The 21,697-nt window shown below is 30.0% G+C and overlaps 1 protein-coding gene, 1 long non-coding RNA gene, 4 other non-coding genes and 1 pseudogene across 6 annotated transcripts; 1 reads left to right on the top strand and 6 right to left on the bottom strand.

Annotated features, from left to right (window-relative positions):
* The first annotated feature begins 734 nt into the window (after positions 1–734).
* On the top strand, positions 735–1,603 carry LOC107621457 (uncharacterized; annotated as a pseudogene).
* A 3,071-nt stretch (positions 1,604–4,674) lies between these two features.
* On the bottom strand, positions 4,675–5,236 carry LOC107624140 (uncharacterized). The gene is made up of 2 exons (XR_001616760.3): positions 5,091–5,236; positions 4,675–4,913 (listed from the first exon to the last, which is right to left on the bottom strand). It is a non-coding gene; the product is annotated as an uncharacterized LOC107624140 (long non-coding RNA).
* Positions 5,237–5,932: 696 nt separating this feature from the next.
* On the bottom strand, positions 5,933–6,027 carry LOC148581884 (small nucleolar RNA R64/Z200 family). The gene has a single exon (XR_015899270.1). It is a non-coding gene; the product is annotated as a small nucleolar RNA R64/Z200 family (small nucleolar RNA).
* Positions 6,028–6,119: 92 nt separating this feature from the next.
* On the bottom strand, positions 6,120–6,202 carry LOC148581883 (small nucleolar RNA U54). The gene has a single exon (XR_015899258.1). It is a non-coding gene; the product is annotated as a small nucleolar RNA U54 (small nucleolar RNA).
* A 100-nt stretch (positions 6,203–6,302) lies between these two features.
* LOC148581882 (small nucleolar RNA SNORD18) lies at positions 6,303–6,377 on the bottom strand. The gene has a single exon (XR_015896665.1). It is a non-coding gene; the product is annotated as a small nucleolar RNA SNORD18 (small nucleolar RNA).
* An 85-nt stretch (positions 6,378–6,462) lies between these two features.
* On the bottom strand, positions 6,463–6,544 carry LOC148581881 (small nucleolar RNA Z199). Its single transcript, XR_015899264.1, has one exon. It is a non-coding gene; the product is annotated as a small nucleolar RNA Z199 (small nucleolar RNA).
* A 1,116-nt stretch (positions 6,545–7,660) lies between these two features.
* Positions 7,661–9,173, bottom strand: LOC107621742 (Pathogenesis-related thaumatin superfamily protein). The gene is made up of 2 exons (XM_016323751.3): positions 9,061–9,173; positions 7,661–8,525 (listed from the first exon to the last, which is right to left on the bottom strand). Exons 1-2 carry the CDS (start codon positions 9,122–9,124, stop codon positions 7,771–7,773), a joined length of 819 nt encoding a protein of 272 aa, XP_016179237.1. The 5' UTR covers positions 9,125–9,173; the 3' UTR covers positions 7,661–7,770.
* Between the last annotated feature and the right edge of the window lie 12,524 nt (positions 9,174–21,697).

Here is a 21,697-nt window from a genome sequence, read left to right as displayed (position 1 = left end):
CGCAGCATTTCCACAATATCGTTATGATCAATTAATGGGACTTGGCCAGAAAGTGTTCTTGCCTCTATCATTAGCTCGGGTAGTCGCCGTTTCTGGTGTTTCAGTCACCTTTCCATGACTCCCTTAATTATGTGCTAGGAATTTCTCTCTTACTTGAGTAATAGGAAGCAGGCTAGTCCCCGAAAATGTCCGTTCACCTATCGTTGGGGATCAAAATCTTACTTGCTAAAACAGTACTTGTAGGATTGCATTTTCAAAACTTTTAGAGAAAGAGAGGAACCAGAAGCTATACATTCACCAATCACTATCCTTGCGGCTTCTATCTTTCTTGCTCTATCTATTAGACAACTACCACTGAATCTTCTGCATTCATAGAGTGATTTGCATAAAAAGAGGTGATGGGTACTCTTCTTATACCATGCTTACTGAATAAAGGAATAAACCATGTGTACTTCATGCCAAACAAACCTAAATACCCTTCAACAAACCTGAATACCCTTCTTTCCAGCATTCAGTCATTAACCATAGAACCATAGCTATAGCCTGCTTGCCACTTGCAAAGAAAGAGCTTTTTAGAGTAAAGTCAGGCAGTAAAACACAGACATGGCATGCAGAGAATCCGTTTTTACAACTGATTTTGTCAGACCTTATTCTGTAACAGCTCCTGAATGCTTTGCCTCCTCACTCCATATCAGCTAAAGCATAAGGGAGCGATCCCTACCATCCATATTACGATGGCTCTGGCTAACAATCTTAATCGCCTTCTCCTGCTCATCCACGGCCCTATCCTCTCGTATTCCCCCGTCTCTTACTCGCTCCTACTCCTATTCCCTACATATACTTACTCTTTGATTGCTGACTGGCTATTGCTAAGAAGAGAAGGCCATGAGAAGTAGGTTCTAGTGGCTGACACAATGGTTACCGTAGAACAACCAAGTCCTGTGTCTATTCTTCATCCTGCATTCTACAGGTAAGACCCACCATCTCCAGTGAGAAAGAGATCAAACATCTCAGATGATTTAGGTATTCAACTTTTATTTCATCATGGATAATCTTAAGTTCATTGTCAGACTAATTATTCAAGCTAATACCCTTGGTGGCATTACAACAACTCAAGAAAAAAGTTCGAGTTACATTTTAATTCTCTTCAAATTTTCTCATACAGGTGAAGAAGTTCTAAGTGCCGATGAAGACAGTGAGGCGAACTCTGTTAATCTTTCCTTTATCGAACAAAACAAAAGCTAACTTCATCATTCATGAAGAGACTCGAATACACGGAATTTCATTCAAATTATTCAAGATATCAAATCAAAATGATGAGAAACTCACCAATTTCAGTGACAATAAATGACCATAAATATATAGCAGAAATCCTGCTAGCATCAGGTATTTTTTGGCGGACACACCTCAAGCAAGATTTCTCATTCAACAGGTTACTTGATTAACCCAAAGTTATTCTTTGCATTAGAATAAATGAAAACAAGGGTTATGCTGTGGTGCTGAAACAAAATTTTTTCAGCATCTATTGAAATGAGGTGGTGATAAAGAGAGTTAGACACGTGTTAGTGTTGTTGTTGCAGGAGCAGACACAAACGCAGAGTAACACAGTGGTACAGGAATTTTGTTGGAAGTATTTGTTAATAGTTTAATGAAGATAATTTTTTTATTGGTTTTTGTTATCATTAGACATGGACATGCTTATTTTATTTTATAGTTGAACCCAGTTATTTGAAAAATGAATAATTGATAAAAAATTATTTTGGGCCATAATAATAATAATAATAATAATAATAATAATAATAATAATAATATTATTATTATTATTATTAGTTGGACCCAGTTATTTGAAAAATAAATCATTGATAAAAAAAATTATTTTGGGCCATAATAATAATAATAATAATAATAATAATATTTGGATATGACATGATATTTAGAACATGTAGGAGTAGTTATTTGTAGTTTTGTACATAAAAATCAAATAGGATCACGATAATGTTATCATAGTAATAATGAATTAAAATTATAAATCCCAGTAAAATAAATAATAATAATAATAATAATAATAATAATAATAATAATAATAATAATTAAATTCTAAATCCTTCTATTATTTTATTTTTTTTTACAAATTTATTAAACCTTAAAACATAATTTCTTAATTAAGAAATTATTTTTATTGTAAAAAATAAATCACATAATTTAAGTATATATATGAAAGTATAAAATAAAATAAATAAAATTAATTAAAAAAATAAATAAATTGAGAAAAATATGTTCAAAAAATCATAAACCCTAACTGCTAAATTCTAATCCCTAAATTCTCAACAACAAACTCTAAACCTTAACCCCCAATCCAAAATCCCTAAATCCTAACTCAAATCTTATACCATAAATTTTAAACTACAAATCTAAATAAAAAATACTAAATAAATAACCTTTAACCATAAATTGCTAATTCATAAATTCTAAAGCATAAATCACACTTTCTATTCTATTAACAATAAATATTAATTTCTTAACTCTAAATCCTAAATAATATCATACATAATAAAATATTAATAAAAATATTTTGTATCACTTTTTTAAATAAAAATACTAGAACTTTAATATTTATTGTATATAATCTTTTAAATTAAAAAATTTATTTTTGCTAGTATTTTGTGATTTGATAATTTTAATATTTTCTTTTTTTATAAAAAAATTGAAGAGCATAATAATACAAAGTAATTAATGAGTCATTCAAAGTTTAAAAGAATAGTAAATTTTTAAGAAAATAAAACTAAAAGAAGAATATATATAGGATTTAAAAACAACGATAATTCATATTAATAAATTGATTGAAGGCTAAAATTATATATATGTCCTGAATAAAAATTAGTTATATGTCTATTCTATGTTAATGTATGTTATTCTATTCACATAATTTAATTTGCATGGCCAAAAAAAAAAAAGAATGCAATATATGAAAATTATAGGTGTACATCTATAAATGATTTTATGACTACTAGCTAAACAATAGAAGAAGATTTTAGATTAACTTCAATATTATTTAATAAATCCTTTGAAACAAAATTATCCTCACATAAAAATTAGAAACTCGTTTACTCATTACAATATTAGATTTGACATTTTGAAATATTAGGTTTTAGTAGAAATTTTTTAATTTAAAAGATTGTATACAATAAATATTAAAATTTTAGTATTTTTAATTAAAAAAATGATACAAAATATCTTTATTAATATTTTACTATGTATGATATTATTTAGAATTTAGGGTTAAGAAATTAGTGTTTATTGTTGATAAAATAGAAAGTGTGATTTATAATTTTGAATTTATGAGTTAGCATTTATAGTTAAAGGTTATTTATTTAGTATTTTTTATTTAGGTTTGTAGTTTAGTGTTTATGGTATAAAATTTGAGTTAGGATTTAGAGATTTTGGATTGAGGGTTAAAGCTTAGAGTTTGTTGTCGAAAATTTAGGGAGTTTAGGATTTAGCAACTAGAGTTTATAATTTTTCGAACACATTTTTTTTAATTTGTTTATTATTTTTTTATTAACTTTCTTTATTTTATTTTAGACTTTTATATATATACTTAAATTATGTGATTTATCTTTTATAATAAAATTAATTTCTTAATTAGAAATTTGTGTTTTAAGGTTTAATGAATTTGTAAAAAAAAAAAGATAAAATAATAGAAGAATTTAAGATTTTATTATTATTATTATTATTATTATTATTTATTTTACTGAAATTTATAATTTTAATTCATTATTACTATGATAGTATTATCGTGGTCCTATTTAATTTTCATATACAAAACTACAAATAACTACTACATGCTCTAAATATCATGCCATATCCAAATATTATTATTATTATTATTATTATTATTATTGATTAATGGTTCAATTTTGGAATAACTTATCCAGCTACAAAATGAAAATAGCATGTTCATGTCCAATGACAACAAAAACCAATAAAAAAGGTTATCTTTATTTAATTATTAATAACTACTTAATATTTCCAATACAATTCCTGCTACTACTGCTGTTCTGTAATTTGTGTCTCCTCCTGCAACAATAATACCAATACGTGTCCAACTCTCCTTGTCACCACCTCATTTCAGGTGTTAAAAAAATTTTGTTTCAGCACCGTAGCACTCGCCATGAAAACAAACAAGAAGGATTTTAACAGTGGCAAGATTATTAGTCCAGAGCAAATGCAAAGAAAACTCATAATTTGATGTGGTTAATGACATTCTTGTTCAAACATCATTTTTGGAGGGTTCTTATACTCAGTGTCGCCTAACATACCAGCTACCAGGTAGAAACCTACAGGGGAAGCAGCTTTTGGACGAGGTATGCACAGAAATAGGCCAGTTACAACATCAGAAAAAGAATCATAACTGCCCATTGAGGATGAGAATTTGACAAGTCTCTTATGGGGGGCAGATTTGAATTTGATGCATCACCCAAATGTTGTGTTGGATATAGTCATATAGAGAGGTTGATCTTTAAAGATTTGATAACTTAAGTTGTTAGAGGAGAATTAGCAAACAGTGCTGGTAAAGGATTTGAGTTTCACCCTTGTTCATGAGTTCATAAATACATGCAGAAATAAAAGATTATGCATATCAGTATCTAGTAAACATTTTGAACCAAGTTGATAGAGTCTAACCTCTTTGCTTCCATCAAATAAATTTGGCAAACCTTTAATTCCGCATAATATCCAGGGTGTTTCCAATTGCTCACACAATAACATGAACCTCGGAGATATCTATTCCACTCTTAAAGCCTTACTACAAATCGAAGCTAAAATGTTATTCTTAACAAACTCATCCTAGATACATGAGCAGCCCCGCAACCAACGTCCTGAGAAATCATTCTGCCTCCCAACAAACATGCTACCTGATTGAGATTTCACATACTCAGGAGGCAAACAACAAAAAGTATTCCGACCTAAAATTGGCCAGGGACCAGACGTGGCCTTAAACGTGTACTCTCAACGTGTAAAAAATGGTCCCAGTTAATAAAATATGCATTAATAACAAAATAGAACAAATGTACATAGTATTCATAGTTTACCAATATTGCAAACGAATTTCTCTAGGATAATTTGAACATTATAGAACATGTTTACTCTGTAGAGAACAGAATCTTGCGGTGTAGGAAGAACTTTTTCTTTTCCTTGACGGTTTTAAACAAATGGTAGAACCATTTCCATAAAGATCCTGCCAGCCAATAAAAGATTAACAAAAATTCATCTATATTAATAAGTTAATTTTAGCATATGCATAACTAAAATCAATTTGACACCATTATCTATTAATATCTAGAAACTACACGACACATTATATCACATTATGTATACATGAAAATAAATTATAGGTTTTTTGTCCTAATATTAGAAAATACCACTAAAATTTAATTTGACGCTAACGTTTTCAATTATATTTTCAAGTGTGATAAAATTATCCCTAAAATTTTAAATTTTATCCCTATCATTTTACGGGAAATTATCATTCAGTATAATTTTGAGACAAATCTGAAAAGACAAAATTAAATATAACTAAACAATTTAATTAATTAAGAATTAAAAGTATACTATACCTAAATTATATAATCTAAAGAAAAAATTTAGTTATAAATTGAAATGTATGTCTCATGGCCAGTCCCAAATGGTAAAGGCGGCGACGCCGCTCCACAAGGCAATGGAATATGAGACAGCCCCCGGCGGAGATGCCACCCGTTAGGGCGACACCGTCGACGCCGAAGAGCATTGATTTCTGACGGTTACTTGAGAACTATGCAAACACCAATTAAGTTTGCTCTCAATTATGTATGAGACTCCTTCGGAGAAATCTCCCGTCAATAAAATTTTCCAAAATTTCTTAACAAAAACATAATAAAACTAAATAAATTTGTAGTTTCTGCTCAGTGAAGAATTATCATTCTCATTGACTTTTGAAAAATCTCTGAAGTCTGACATGTGAATTTTATTCTTAGTTCGTCACAGCAGAACACGAATCTATTATTCACTTTCAGCTGAAAATTTCAACAGAACGAAAAACAAAATCAACAATTGTGGTTAGAACAATATAGCAGATTAGCAGTAGCTCTCATACGCAATAAAATTTCTGCTCATACGTTAAATCGGAATAGCGTATACTGCAATGTATGCAAGAAATCACAGAGCAACCGCTAATTGAAGGTTCAGAATAGTTGAATTTGAGATATAAAATTCAAAACCCTAAGATTTGGGAAAAAAGGGAAATAAGTTTTGTTATTTCGCTAATAGAGATCAGAGATTGGAAAAAGATGTCGGTCACGGTAATTCAGAAACACGGACCAATATAAAAATCATCATGTCTCTTAGCTTTCAATTCATGAAAACAAAATTTAAAAAAATAATAATAATAAAAAAGAAGCTGAATAGGAGAAACAAAAGATGCGAGTGAATCATCAGAGACTTAAATACAGGTAATCATGGATTGAATCCATTTCATATTGTTGCAGTTTTATTTTCTCATCACTTGATTGAAAACAAACACACGATTAAGAAAGAAGCGAAATAGAGTAACCTAACGAAGATGAATGGTAAGAGTAGGTGATCTAACAGAGAAATATGGAGGAACGAAAAAAGCATAACCTGGAGGCAGTGATTGTAACCAGATGCTGCATCGGTTTATAAAGAGGATTTCGACGGCAAAGTAGAACGTAGAAACCCTAAACATGGAAAGGGGTGACTGGGTTATGGGCCTGGTCAAAAACCATTTCTAAGCTTTGTTTCTATTCAGTTCATAAAACATTAACAGCCCAATTTTCCAGCCTATTTAATATCTTTTTATGTTTGTATAAGTATAGAAAATTAATTTTTAATTAGTCAATTTTTTTATTATAAAATTATTTTTTTGTCCCATTTTTTTAGATTTCAGATTTATAATTAAAATTTAAAATTCAAAATAAAAAAATAATTTCAAACAAATTAGTAAATATTAGTCAAAAAATTGTATTTGTTTCAAGTAAAAAAATGAAAAACCTATAGAATTATTTACTTTTAATTTTTACTAACACATTGTTAAATTGATCATCCAAAAAAATCCATGTAAAATAACAATGATAATATCGGCATATAACATGATACATAGCAACATGGATGTAAATAGTACAACTTCTTCACCAACAACATTTTATACAAATCAAGACATATAATAATACTGACATAGCGAGTTTAAGGTTTTGTTTTTCATAACACTTCTTATGAAGAGAAAAAAAATACAAGTGATTGAGTGTTTAAAAGCTGCAAAAGTGGAAGAAACTGTTTTTTCAAAAAGAGGAATGCTAGGCCCAGTAAATTTTGTGATTTGTATTCATTAAGTAGCTATTAATGATATTTTTAATGGTATGAGATTTCATTCAATTGTATAGAATTACTCACTTCTCTTTTGCTAATTATATACTGACTATAATTTAATAAAGTTGTTGCTCCTAGACTTTTTCTTTCCAAAAGTGAAACTTAGAAAAAAAAATGCAAAAAATGTGTTCCTTTTGTAGCAGGCAACAACTAATTAGTGCCAACAATTTCAACCAATAAAATCCAATACCCTTTTTAATGTCAACATTAGAATTGAACCACATATACAATTTCATTACTATATTTCAAACAATAACAAATATTAATTTGATTGACTCTGATGAAATCAACCACCACACATAACCAAGACTAATACATTAACAAATTAGTTCTTAAATTCATATCAAAATTCTATTCAGATTGGTACTTATCACCATTACCATTACCATTACCATTATTATCACCACCACCCAACCCATAAGGACAAAATGTTAACACATACTCTTTAGAAAAACAATTCGCCAAAGGAGTAGGTGTATCAAAGGCATAACTAAAATAATATGGACAAGCCTCCTTAAAAATGTTTGAGTACACATTAGGCTTGCACTTCTCTGGACTACCATATTCATTCCTACAACAGAAATTGTCAACATCAAAAGCCAAACAAGCACTTTTACAAGCCACAACTTCTCCTCGAGTGTTCAAAACCTCAAGCTCATGGGGGCAATAATTTTTTAACTCTTTTAAGCATCCTAGGATTGAACATTTAGGATCCTTGTTCTTTGCCATCACGGAAACTGGTATGTTATAGCCATCAACGAGGCTAACGTCATAGAAACTAGCCTTTTTCTCGCCCTGGAGCGAGAACTCGACTAGTGTTGCCGGGGGCGTGCCTATGAGCCCCTTGCAGGCTAGTCTTCCGTCGCAATCTCCAGTTTGGCATGCTGGTTTCCAATTCGAATTGAAGTTGCAACCTGTTCTAGCCCAAATTCTACCGTTCCATGTCAATGGTGCTATGATCTTTTGGGTTTGGTTTGGAGCAAGGTAGAATCCACCATCTGCTATTATTGGTTGGCCATTGTTTGGTGCTGTTGCTGGCCATATTGGAAAAGAACATTTATTGTGCACATAGAATGTTGCATTATGTGCTTCTATAACAATATTCCCTGCATTTATATATATTTTGTCATTTCAACAAACCAATAATTTTGCAAAATTTTTACATGTTGTAACATTAAAATAAATGGAAATCACTTAAATATACAGAGATTAACTTGATGTATGATGCATTAAGCTAATCCAAGTTAGTAATGTAAAATTATGCTAAAATGATAAAATCTATATCATAGATTATCCTAGTGTGTAATGCACAAAACTATATTCGAGGCATCATATTATTGTCTGAAACATAGTTATATGAGTTTACTAATTAGGTAACATACCATATACTAATTTACAATTCATTTACATACTAAAATGTCATAAATATATATTTTTATATACATATTTTAAATATGATGTATCATGTACCTATTCGCGTATCAAAACGTATTGCATTCTATATAACTATATTCTAAAGTAAAATATTCAATTACACTTTAGATTATAAGAGTATTATAAAACCAAACAAATTTGACAGGAAATAACATATATGTTTCTATTGTTTGGGGATAGTAGAGAGTTGAAATATGTAATTATTACCATAGAAAATGGAAGGGCAGATTATGAAGAAAAGCAAGGTGGAAATGGACTTTGGAAGCTGCATTCTGAATAAATTGGTATGAGTGCTGGAAAATGAACATGGAGCTAGTGAATGTCGTGTGTATATATATAAAAATGCGGTTGAAGATTAGGGAAAGGAAGCCAATGAAGTGTTTCTTCTTCAATTGTACTTCAAGATTTGATGTGGATATTCTTTAATTTACAGAAAAGCAAGAAGAATGATGATAATGGTGAACTTCAAGCATTGTATCATCGCTTGAAGAAAAGTAAAACAATGATTAAGGAGCTTCGATGAAATTGACACGTGCACACTAGAGTGAGAATGATGAAAATATTGCTTAGTGAGAGATTATTATCGTTATTTAATTTTGAGTAAACATCTAACTTGGTCGTCATTGTCTATTTTTACAAAAGAGAAGACAATTTCTGTTTAAAAAAAAAGAAGAGATACTTTGATTTTTAATTTTTTTTATTTTGAGACAATACGATTAAATTTTTTTTAAATAATAACAAAAATTAATTTTATGAGGATTTTATTTATAATATATAGAAATTTTTAATTTTCACAAACTATTCATAAGTTTATTTTTAAAAATTTTTTTTTTAGTGGTATATAAGTGGAGAAATACCGTTGCTAAAAATAATAATACAAATACCTTTTAAAAAAATAACATCAAATAAGAAACAAAATAAAAGAACATTAATGATAATAATATTGGTATTAGTGATAACAACAATAGACAAGATAATAATGATAATAAAATATAGATATATAATAAAAATAATAAAAATAAAAGTAATAATAATAATAATAATAATAATAAATAAATAAATAAATAAATAAATAAATAGTGGTCATAATTAGTCATATTGTTAAAAAAATTTTATAAAAATTTAAAATTACAAATAAATCTCCTCAAATAATTACTATTACTATTTAACGAAATTTTTAACGGATAAATTATATGGTTTCAAAATATAAAAACTGAAAATCAATTTTTTTTTAAAAAAAATCATCTATTTTTCTTAAAAATAGACAAAAACTAAATTGAGCCTCTACTCCTCAATTTTCTTTACCACAGATATTTCTTTCTTTTTTTTTTTTTTTTTGTTGGTATACTTACCACAGACATTTCTATTATTTGTCCCAATAGCAATTCTATTAGCCACCTCAACAAAAAGTCAAAAAACATTAACGGAGATAAGTTGGATTCACGTTGGAACATTTTTATAGTTAACATAAGTAAGATCATCTATAGAGCAAATTGTTTTGATTTTGTCTCGTCTCTTTCTCTCTATCATTTATTTTGATTCAATCTTTTTTAATACCGTAATAAGACCATACATTTAGTGTCCGCTATAAAATATGGACTTTTCATTGTAAGTAAATCAAATTACAAATACCAGTTTCAAAATACAAGTGAACTCAACCTATTAATTTTCAAGATCCAAAACAAGTAGAAACAAACACAAACAGATAATTATATTTTCTCAAAGAAAATTATATTCTTATTAAAAGATAACAAAAACCATTAAAAATATTACAAATACTATAAAATCAAATGGCAAATTATTTATTAAAAGATAACAAACCCTTAAGGGACACATTATTTATAATAAATTACTCAATCTACTCTCTCAACATATTTCATTATAAAATCAAATGGCAAATTATTAACAGAAGTGTTTGCAGCCGCAGTTTGAATTGATTTTAACAAAAAAAACTATCCGATTCGAAAACTAATTTTATTTATAATACAGTTTGAATTAGATTATTTTTAGACAATTTAATTCAATTTTAAACGACTTAAATTAAATTAGATTTACGATTTTGTAAATAAAAAAATTAAATATATATAATAAATCTCAACATTAAATCTCAAATAACCAATAATAATATAATAAATTTTAATAATATCTTAAAAAATTAATAATAACGTAAAAATAAAAAAAATTATAAATTGATTAGAATAAATAAATATCTTCTTAAAATTCATAAAATATTCACAAAATAATAATAAGACATGAATAAAATAAAAATGTATAATAAATTAAACATATTATAAATAAAATAATAATATTATATTATATGGTGTGATTTGAATTGAATTAAATAAGTTTTAAAAAGTAAATTTCAAATTCTATTTAATCTATGTGATTTGCCAAAATCTAATCAAATTTAAATCAGTGCAATTTTTAGTCAATTTTTAATTTAAATTGAATTAGATATGTCACAGCCCAAAACGAGCCATGACCGGCGCTCAGGAAAATAATCCCTAGCAAGCCTAACCGACTCAAAGATAAATTCAATAAGAAAATTACAAATATTTTAAAATAACTTTACAGTTTCTAAAATGAATAATTACATGTTTTTAACAAAAGGTAAAATAAATAAATATGAATGGATCCTGCCTGTGACATATGGAGCATATACATCTAGGACTCGACAAAAATAGATACTCATTGTAGATCGTGACTCTTGATTAGAAAGTCTCACATGGTCAAGTATTTGTTCCTGAAAAATATTTTTAGAAAAAGGGGTGAGTTTTGCAACTCAGTGACTAGACAATACATCTATAATCCACATGAGACCATATAAACATTATTATCAAAGTAATTTAAATTAGAAAATAGCAGTTGATAATAATAAGTGAATCAATAAGGGAGTTCTCATACAGAAATCAAATCAAAAGTCCACACCTGGATGGCTCCACCTCTATGGGTAGCCCTTTCCTCTTGTGTGTCCTAACAGAATAACAGATCTAACGTGTGGCCTACACGTTAGGCTAGCAACACCCCTGCTAGCTGGAGTCTGAGTTAGATGCATCTAAGTTAACGTCATAACCGCCGTTAACTACGGTTTTCTAATACGAGCCTCCCAAACCAATTCCAAACATATAATTTTAAATACAACAAATCTTTGATCTTTCAAATATATAAGGTATCGAATAAAATCAAATCAGATAATACTTTCTCATCCAAATCATATTCAATCCTATTTCTCAATCTTAAAGCATTTCAAACATATTTCATAATTCCAAAATAAGTGAGTACCAACAAAATTTCAATGCTTCAAAAATACATATTCGAGTAGAATCAAATGCTTTAAAATAATATAAAACTTCTTCAAACATACATATAGTCTCATAAAAATATATAGTCTCATGTGCATATTAGAATGAGCTTAACAATGATAAATATATAGTTCTAATAACTCAATTAGTAAAACCAATTTAAAATCCTTTGATAATAATCTTTGTAAGTATAACTAAATTCAAAGCACCGTATATAAAAAAAAAATATTTATAGACGTAAAGCCAAACAATTATAAATGTAAAGCCTACTCACAACTTGGTCCTAAGGGACCGAAGAAACCGAACCCGAAATGCCGAATTAAAAGCTGAGAAAGGTTGGAATAGAATGAAACGACAGAACACAGAGTTTGGACCGAGCCAGTGGCAGCAACTTCAATTCAAACAGCACCAACGACTACGTCTCGAATGTCATCTCGACAACAACAACAGCATCGCTACCACTTCTAGCCCGTAACAAACAGCAGCAAAAGCAAATCAATCAAGAAAGATGGCACGAAAATAGAGCGACACAGTAAGGTAGATTAAAGTGGAACAAGAATAAGAAGAGATGTCAAGTACAAGCAGAATGGGGTTTGTTTTACTAAGGGAAAGGTATAGCAGTGGTGGCTCTTAGTGGCGACGACTCCGGCAGCAACTTTCATGGCCCTAGAGACTCCGGCAACCAATGGAAAACCAAAACCAGAAGCAGAACAGAACAATCCTTCTCCGGTGACCTCCTCCACCTGCAACGGAGGTAACCCCAATGTCGATGGAGAAACAGAAGGCTGGCTCTGTGTCACGGTGGTGGAAGGCGACAGCACTTTGGCGATGAGCTCCAGCAGAGCTCCCCTTTCTCCCTCCCATTCGCGTCCTCCTTCTCTGCCCTAGTTGGCAACGATGATGACCTCAACCGGGGCGGCGACAGTCTCAATCAACTGCAGTGGGCGGCGGGCACAGCGACGATGACAAGACTCCCTCCTCCCTCTTTTATGTCACGCACTTTCCTCTTTCTCCGTGGAAGGCCTGTGATCTCACTCTCATCTCTCTCGCGCATCTATTCTTTTCTCTGCGATGGCAACAGCAGCGCCCACCCCTGCTGGCATCGTCTCTTCTTTTCCCTTTCTTCTTCTTCCTTTCTTCTTCAATCGCTCCTCTTTTGATTTCTGTTCTCCTCCCTTTCTCCCGTTCTTTCTCTTATTTGTGGGTGTATGTGTTGTAACATTAGGGATTTTTGGATTAAGGTTAAGGTGGGAAAAAGAGGGATAAGGGTAGTCTAGAAATTTTGATAAAATATGAGGGTAAGGTAGTAATAAAAAACACTTGGGACATTACATTCTACCCTCCTTACAAAAATTTTCGTCCTCGAAAATTGATACAGTATGCAAAATGTTACATGGTTTTAGCCTTTACCGAACATGAGAAAGAAATATAATCAGGTACAAATGGTTACTAGGTAGGTTTGTGTTAAAAAGATGTGGTTAACATTCACACTCTCTTGTTCCGTTAATAAGTCAAACACATATAGCGCTTTTCACTTCGTTCATCACTCCCAAAGAATATCTGAAAGTCAAACATTAGGACTAACATTTCAACTTATACCAAAATCTCCTTAACGTCCTCTTCAGAATACTGCTACTCCATAATCTTCTTTTGACGTCACACAGTTACAAGTTTCACCTTCCGGGCCCATGAGCCACATCTTAAAAAACTAACGTATCGCTTGTTATATCTAATAATTACACGTTAACCGATAAAATCTCGAGTTTACTCAAATGAATACAAAGTTTAGGAAGAGAAGAACAAGTATCACATATAAGGTTCACAAGAATTTGGAAGGATGTGTAGGATCGCAATGAAACAAGGATGTATAGAAACAATGAAATGTGCCAAAAGAAAGTCAAACCACATCTTAACAAGAAAATCTGAATCAAGAAACTTCGATAGAAGCAAAAAAAATGAAAGATGGAGTATGAGTCAAAACAAGTTCAAAATGAATAAAAGAAGTACAAAGCTCATAAGAGATGGCCACTAAAGTCAATGACAATGTTCACAAAGATTTAAGAGAGTGATTAAGAACACAATCAAATAAGATATCCATCAACAATGGATAAAACTAAGAATTATTTCACATTCTCAAAGGAAAACTATGAGACGAACATTTCAAAAAAATGATAAAAGGCATGAATGTTATCACGTCACACAAATTTAAATTGAAACAAAAGATGCAAGGTTTATGAATTGGAGATTAATAGCGGTCAAGGACAAAGATTTTTCCTCAAGAACCTTGGAGGATACATACGTGTACCATCAAGTAAGGATATGCATAAGCAAAAAGGCAAAATCAACAACAGAGAAAGCAAAGTAAAACATAAATTAAAAATAATGTCACAAAAATCAGTATGCTTCCTTTCCCGTTCTATAGAAACCTTCAACGAAGTGCCTTTAGATTATTATCATGGCCTTGGATATTACGTATCTATGTCATTAATCGATAGATTATGTAAAACATGACAGAAGAATATCAGCAATCATCTCATTATCCTCTAAGCCAACATTTACATGTACATCTAACTTATTATCATTGTAAAATACACTAAAATATTTTTATATGATCACACAGTTATGACTTAATTTACAAATAAATCACATATAAGATAATGAAAATAAAACTAAAATTTGATGTGATTGCAATTAACTTAAACTAACATTAGTTATAATAACTGCTACTTTTTATTTTGTCTAAATCTTTAAACGTAATTTAGCTTTCAATATAATTCAATCACATAGCAAAAGAATTTTATGAAATTAAAGTAATAAGACTAGAGTTTTATTTAAAGCTAGTTTCATTTCGAAATTCAAACTGGAGAATTTCCAGTAGAGGAAACAAGTTGTTGTTGTGTTAAACATTCTGCAGAAAAATCAGATTTGACATCCACAATTCAAAACTCACCATAAATCATAAACTTAATAGAAAGGTCTCAAATTCACTAGTCCAACTTCTTATATTCCCAAGCTTAATTCAGACTTGATCCCATACAATTCCGATCATCACAGAATTAGTTATCGATTTTCAAATTTTCTAACTTCGTTTAAAATAATGCAAAAATCAGATTTTATAATTCAACTTTGAAAAATCATAACTAATTCTCCAGTTAATACGAAACCTTCAAAATTGAATATTAATAACTATACTTGTTGTAGTTCGCTTAGCTTTTAGTCTCATATCATTCCAATCACTATTAAGTTACTGGTTCACTTTCAAAGTTGCCGTTTTATTTCAAAACTCAGATTTTCAGCAAATAGTTTAGTATTTCAAAATTCAACCCTTTTAATACTTCTCAAAATCAATTCCAAATCAACCATCAGTCAAGTTCACCATCATTACCATATATCAATCAACCATCTTAACGGCAATCAATCCAATGTAATCCACCACAAATTTAGAATTCCCAGTAATTATTGGTCAAACAATTCATGATTCACATAATCAGTCAATATCACTAAATCAACAATTCCAATCACATTTTCACAGTCACAATTCAGCCTTGATTTAATCAATCAATTACTCACAATAATTAAACCTATTTGCAGTTATTCAATAAACTTTATGGGCATTCTAAAATTAAACCCCCTACATATGCAACAATTCAAGGTTTAAACCAGAACATGATTAACTTGCACAAGGTAAAGTAACTTCAAGCAAAATGCTTTTCGGATCATAAATTTGGAACTAGGAAACAGCTGAAAATCAGTAAATGGATTAGGAACTTGTGAGTAAAGGGTCTTCAATGAAAATCCAAACAAGCAAATCATTACAGAAGTGCGAGGGTAAAACTTGCATTGATTAATAGTTTAAAACAAAGATCTATAAAGGAAGGAATCTTGAACATTCAAAGCATTTTTTTTCATAAAATAAATAATGTTACCGTATTCAAAAATCAAACAAATATAATGCATAAAAAGAAAGAACTAACCAACAAGTATAAGTTCAAAACTTTTGAAAGGTATTGAAAATAATGCTCAACTCGGGTATTGAAAAACAACAAAGAATTTTAGATTTCAGAACATGATTGAAAAAGAAATGAAGGAGGAAAGAAAGACCTTTCTTCAAAATTCAATACAATATTCAGTACACAATAAATTAAACTGGTTTGAATTGTTTTTCACAGTAAGGTAAGGGTATTAATCCAAAGTAGCGTCAACCAGTAGAAAAACGAAAAAGAAAAAGAAAAAGAAAGCACGGGTTTTGAAGAAGTGATTACTACATAAAAATTTCTATGCACAAAATTCATATCCCATAATTTGCATGCTATTTTGAGTCTTTTTACCATGAAAAGTATGAAGTGCTGTCAGTAATTGAACAGAAGTAAAATGAGTCAATTGAAATCCAAAAATTTCATAATCAAAGGAACCATAAGATTGAAAAGGGAAGAACTTGAAGGTTCCCAGAAAAAATAGTGCCCTTGAAAGAAAAGCCACGTTCAACAAACAAAACAATAGCAAAATAAATAATCAAACAAAAAAAAGCTCAACCAAACTTTCAGATCAAAAAAGATCTTCAATTCAATTAACTGATCATAAAAAAATTGCCACACCTAAATTGAGAAAATTATAATTCCAATCTAGCAAACAAGAATAACACTCCATGCATATGCTCGTCACGTAGCTCTTCTACCTGAGCAACTGAATAACAGTTTTCAAAATTATCGATTCGAAAGAAAGAATCACGAGTGGTTCAAAATTATGTTAACTTCAAAGATCATCAACATAATAAGATCAAACTTGTTTTATCGAAATCCAGAACAAGCATCTCAATCAGCAGCTAAGTAAATCCACAAATTCAAATGCAATTCTATAAAAGGAATAATTCACAGCAAAAACATATCGAATCTTCTAGATAATGGATGAAATCTTGAAATCGAAAACCATAGAAAACAACATGAAAATGAAGAAGATTAAAGCAAAATATTCACAAAAGCGAGAAAGATTAGAACTAGCTACAAGGCAGGAATCGCGAACCGGAACTAAAACTGAAACTTGCAAAAACACGTTCGAGAAAATCTACCAAAGGATAAGTCAAAATTGGGTAAAAAAAAGGACAAGAGTAGTAAGAAGTGGCAGATGACAGATGATCACAGTAATCAGAAGACAACAATGACATAGAGGACAAAGAGGACATTCCTATAGGCCTTTGATAGTGCCACAATTTGTACAAATAGGCGCGCTCCTATTTATACAACTGTGATCCTACCATAGGACACTTGCTCCATATTACACAGATTAAACCTAAGCTCTGATACCACTTTGTCACAGCCCAAAACGAGCCATGACCGGCGCTCAGGAAAATAATCCCTAGCAAGCCTAACCGACTCAAAGATAAATTCAATAAGAAAATTACAAATATTTTAAAATAACTTTACAGTTTCTAAAATGAATAATTACATGTTTTTAACAAAAGGTAAAATAAATAAATATGAATGGATCCTGCCTGTGACATATGGAGCATATACATCTAGGACTCGACAAAAATAGATACTCATTGTAGATCGTGACTCTTGATTAGAAAGTCTCACATGGTCAAGTATTTGTTCCTGAAAAATATTTTTAGAAAAAGGGGTGAGTTTTGCAACTCAGTGACTAGACAATACATCTATAATCTACATGAGACCATATAAACATTATTATCAAAGTAATTTAAATTAGAAAATAGCAGTTGATAATAATAAGTGAATCAATAAGGGAGTTCTCATACAGAAATCAAATCAAAAGTCCACACCTGGATGGCTCCACCTCTATGGGTAGCCCTTTCCTCTTGTGTGTCCTAACAGAATAACAGATCTAACGTGTGGCCTACACGTTAGGCTAGCAACACCCCTGCTAGCTGGAGTCTGAGTTAGATGCATCTAAGTTAACGTCATAACCGCCGTTAACTACGGTTTTCTAATACGAGCCTCCCAAACCAATTCCAAACATATAATTTTAAATACAACAAATCTTTGATCTTTCAAATATATAAGGTATCGAATAAAATCAAATCAGATAATACTTTCTCATCCAAATCATATTCAATCCTATTTCTCAATCTTAAAGCATTTCAAACATATTTCATAATTCCAAAATAAGTGAGTACCAACAAAATTTCAATGCTTCAAAAATACATATTCGAGTAGAATCAAATGCTTTAAAATAATATAAAACTTCTTCAAACATACATATAGTCTCATAAAAATATATAGTCTCATGTGCATATTAGAATGAGCTTAACAATGATAAATATATAGTTCTAATAACTCAATTAGTAAAACCAATTTAAAATCCTTTGATAATAATCTTTGTAAGTATAACTAAATTCAAAGCACCGTATATAAAAAAAAAAAAAATTTATAGACGTAAAGCCAAACAATTATAAATGTAAAGCCTACTCACAACTTGGTCCTAAGGGACCGAAGAAACCGAACCCGAAATGCCGAATTAAAAGCTGAGAAAGGTTGGAATAGAATGAAACGACAGAACACAGAGTTTGGACCGAGCCAGTGACAGCAACTTCAATTCAAACAGCACCAACGACTACGTCTCGAATGTCATCTCGACAACAACAGCAGCATCGCTACCACTTCTAGCCCGTAACAAACAGCAGCAAAAGCAAATCAATCAAGAAAGATGGCACGAAAATAGAGCGACACAGTAAGGTAGATTAAAGTGGAACAAGAATAAGAAGAGATGTCAAGTACAAGCAGAATGGGGTTTGTTTTACCAAGGGAAAGGTATAGCAGTGGTGGCTCTTGGCGGCGACGACTCCGGCAGCAACTTTCATGGCCCTAGAGACTCCGGCAACCAATGGAAAACCAAAACCAGAAGCAGAACAGAACAATCCTTCTCCGGTGACCTCCTCCACCTGCAACGGAGGCAACCCCAATGTCGATGGAGAAACAGAAGGCTGGCTCTGTGTCACGGTGGTGGAAGGCGACAGCACTTTGGCGACGAGCTCCAGCAGAGCTCCCCTTTCTCCCTCCCATTCGCGTCCTCCTTCTCTGCCCTAGTTGGCAACGATGATGACCTCAACCGGGGCGGCGACAGTCTCAATCAACTGCAGTGGGCGGCGACGGGCACAGCAACGATGACAAGACTCCCTCCTCCCTCTTCTACGTCACGCACTTTCCTCTTTCTCCGTGGAAGGCCTGTGATCTCACTCTCATCTCTCTCGCGCATCTATTCTTTTCTCTGCGATGGCAACAGCAGCGCCCACCCCTGCTGGCATCGTCTCTTCTTTTCCCTTTCTTCTTCTTCCTTTCTTCTTCAATCGCTCCTCTTTTGATTTCTGTTCTCCTCCCTTTCTCCCGTTCTTTCTCTTATTTGTGGGTGTATGTGTTGTAACATTAGGGATTTTTGGATTAAGGTTAAGGTGGGAAAAAGAGGGATAAGGGTAGTCTAGAAATTTTGATAAAATATGAGGATAACGTAGTAATAAAAAACACTTGGGACATTACAAGATAAATAATTTAATTTAGATTGGTTTAAATTTAAATATTATTATTATTATTATTATTATTATCATATATGACTTTTTTTATTTTTTAATATATCTCTTAATCCGATAAATTAAAGATTAATTTATTATAAATTTAAATTTTATTTAAAAATTTATTATTAGTTAATAAATTACTATTTTTATATCTCGTATGTAATAATAAATATCAAACCAACTCGATCTTAAGTCTAATCTCATTTGCAATGGTTAAAAATTAGAATAATGTTTAAAATTTGTTGTCAAGTCAACTCAATTAAGTTTTTTTTGCTTTTGTTTGGTTGCAATTAAGTTTCAATTATTTTCCTTTGACTATTTGGTCACCTCCTCTATTCTGTATTTATTATTTTTAAAATGTTTGAAAATTATTCTCAAGAGTGAAGACAAATTAATTTCTTTTTATTTTAAATTAAATTTTAATATATATTTAAACAAAAAGAACGATTTTTAATGAATTTTATTACGATAAAATTAATTCTAAATATATATAAATTAATTCTCTTCAAAATACTTTTATCAAAAAGAAAAATGTAATTATTGAAATTTAAATGTTTATTGTTTGGATTTTTTAATTAAATTAAATAAATATAAAATTTACGAAAATATATCAAATACAATGTAATTATATAAATACACAATTGACTATATTTAGGGAGTTCTAAAATTTAAACACATCTCGGTACTTAGACTTTAATTCTGTGTTAGAAGAGTTAAATAAATCTCAGTATGAAAAATACATGCAAAAATAGAATATAGGCGCAGTTGCGAGATACGCACAATGCAATGTGCGAATTGGTGATTTAGTATCTGAAATGTGTGCTCATCTAATTTAACTCAAATAATTTTAAATTTTAAAATTATAAAAATATTTCATTTAAAATTTAGATGATTATAATTTAAATTAATAATTTAATTTAATGCAATAAAAACAAATATATTTGTATTGTTTTACTAGTTATTTATGAGCACTGCAAAATTAATTTAAAAAATGACATCATTAAATTAACTCAAGCACCTATAAAATAAATTGGACATACTTTGTCTAATAACGTTGTTGGTATGGTAAGAAAGTATCTAACAATATAAAATGAGTCTAATAATATATAAAAGACAATAATTTTATTAAATATAATACTCTTTTAAAATAATTATAAATAATTTAATTATAAATAATAAAAAATATATTAATATAAATAATTAAATATAATAATTTGTCAATACTCATAAATAATAAATAATCAGTATAATAATACAAATATATTTAGTTGATAATTTAATTTATTTCAATAAAAACAAATATACTTATTCATTATTTATCAAAAATATTTTATAAAAAAATTAATTTTTAATTTATTTATTATTTATTATTAAAATAAAATTTTAAAATTTTTATGTATAAATTATAAACACCATTGCAATATGAAAAAAATAATATACTCGTTAGAGAAAACTTAAATTCACCAAAAAGGCGAAAACAATTATACAGTAGAATAAGAAGTATCTATAGCGATTCCATATAATTGAAGACTAGCACATAAGACTCTTTTCATCCTTATGTATCTTCCTTCATTCTATTCAATGTCCTTGTAAATTCTTAACAATTCAATAATATAACTAACTGCTGTAATACTATAATCAAGTTCATACTTACATGTTCTATCAAAAATATTATTGGAATAAAAAATATCATATTTCAGATACTGAATCATTGATTTATGGTATGATGTATATATTAGATATTGAGTTTCTCTTCTATTTTTTCATGTATTTGGAATACTAAAATTTTATTTAACTCTTTTAATATAAATTGAGGTGCCTGTACCCACTGTTAGTAGAATTGGATCGGACTTGTCAGTTTGACCAAAAAATTAGTAAACCAGATTTTATATTGATCCGGTCCGATAATTGGACCGCACAAAGTTAAGAATCGGTGCGAACCGATCAAACCTGTAAAAAACCGGTAGAAATCGGTCAAATTCGGTAGCAACCGGTCCGATCGAACTGGAACAATTTAAAA

The sequence above is a fragment of the Arachis ipaensis genome, chromosome B10, assembly GCF_059453495.1.
Source record: "Arachis ipaensis isolate K30076 ecotype BB chromosome B10, ASM5945349v1, whole genome shotgun sequence".
NCBI lineage: Eukaryota > Viridiplantae > Streptophyta > Magnoliopsida > Fabales > Fabaceae > Arachis > Arachis ipaensis.
The sequence above is the reverse complement of the archived record's forward strand: the minus strand, read 5'-3'. Positions and strand labels throughout refer to the sequence as shown.

Bases quoted from the DNA above. Each gene is read 5' to 3' on its own strand.
- LOC107621742 (XM_016323751.3), bottom strand. From the start codon at position 9,124: ATGCAGCTTCCAAAGTCCATTTCCACCTTGCTTTTCTTCATAATCTGC. The intron at 8,526-9,060 runs GTAATAATTACA...ATATAAATGCAG, and splicing joins CTGCCCTTCCATTTTCTATG to GGAATATTGTTATAGAAGCA.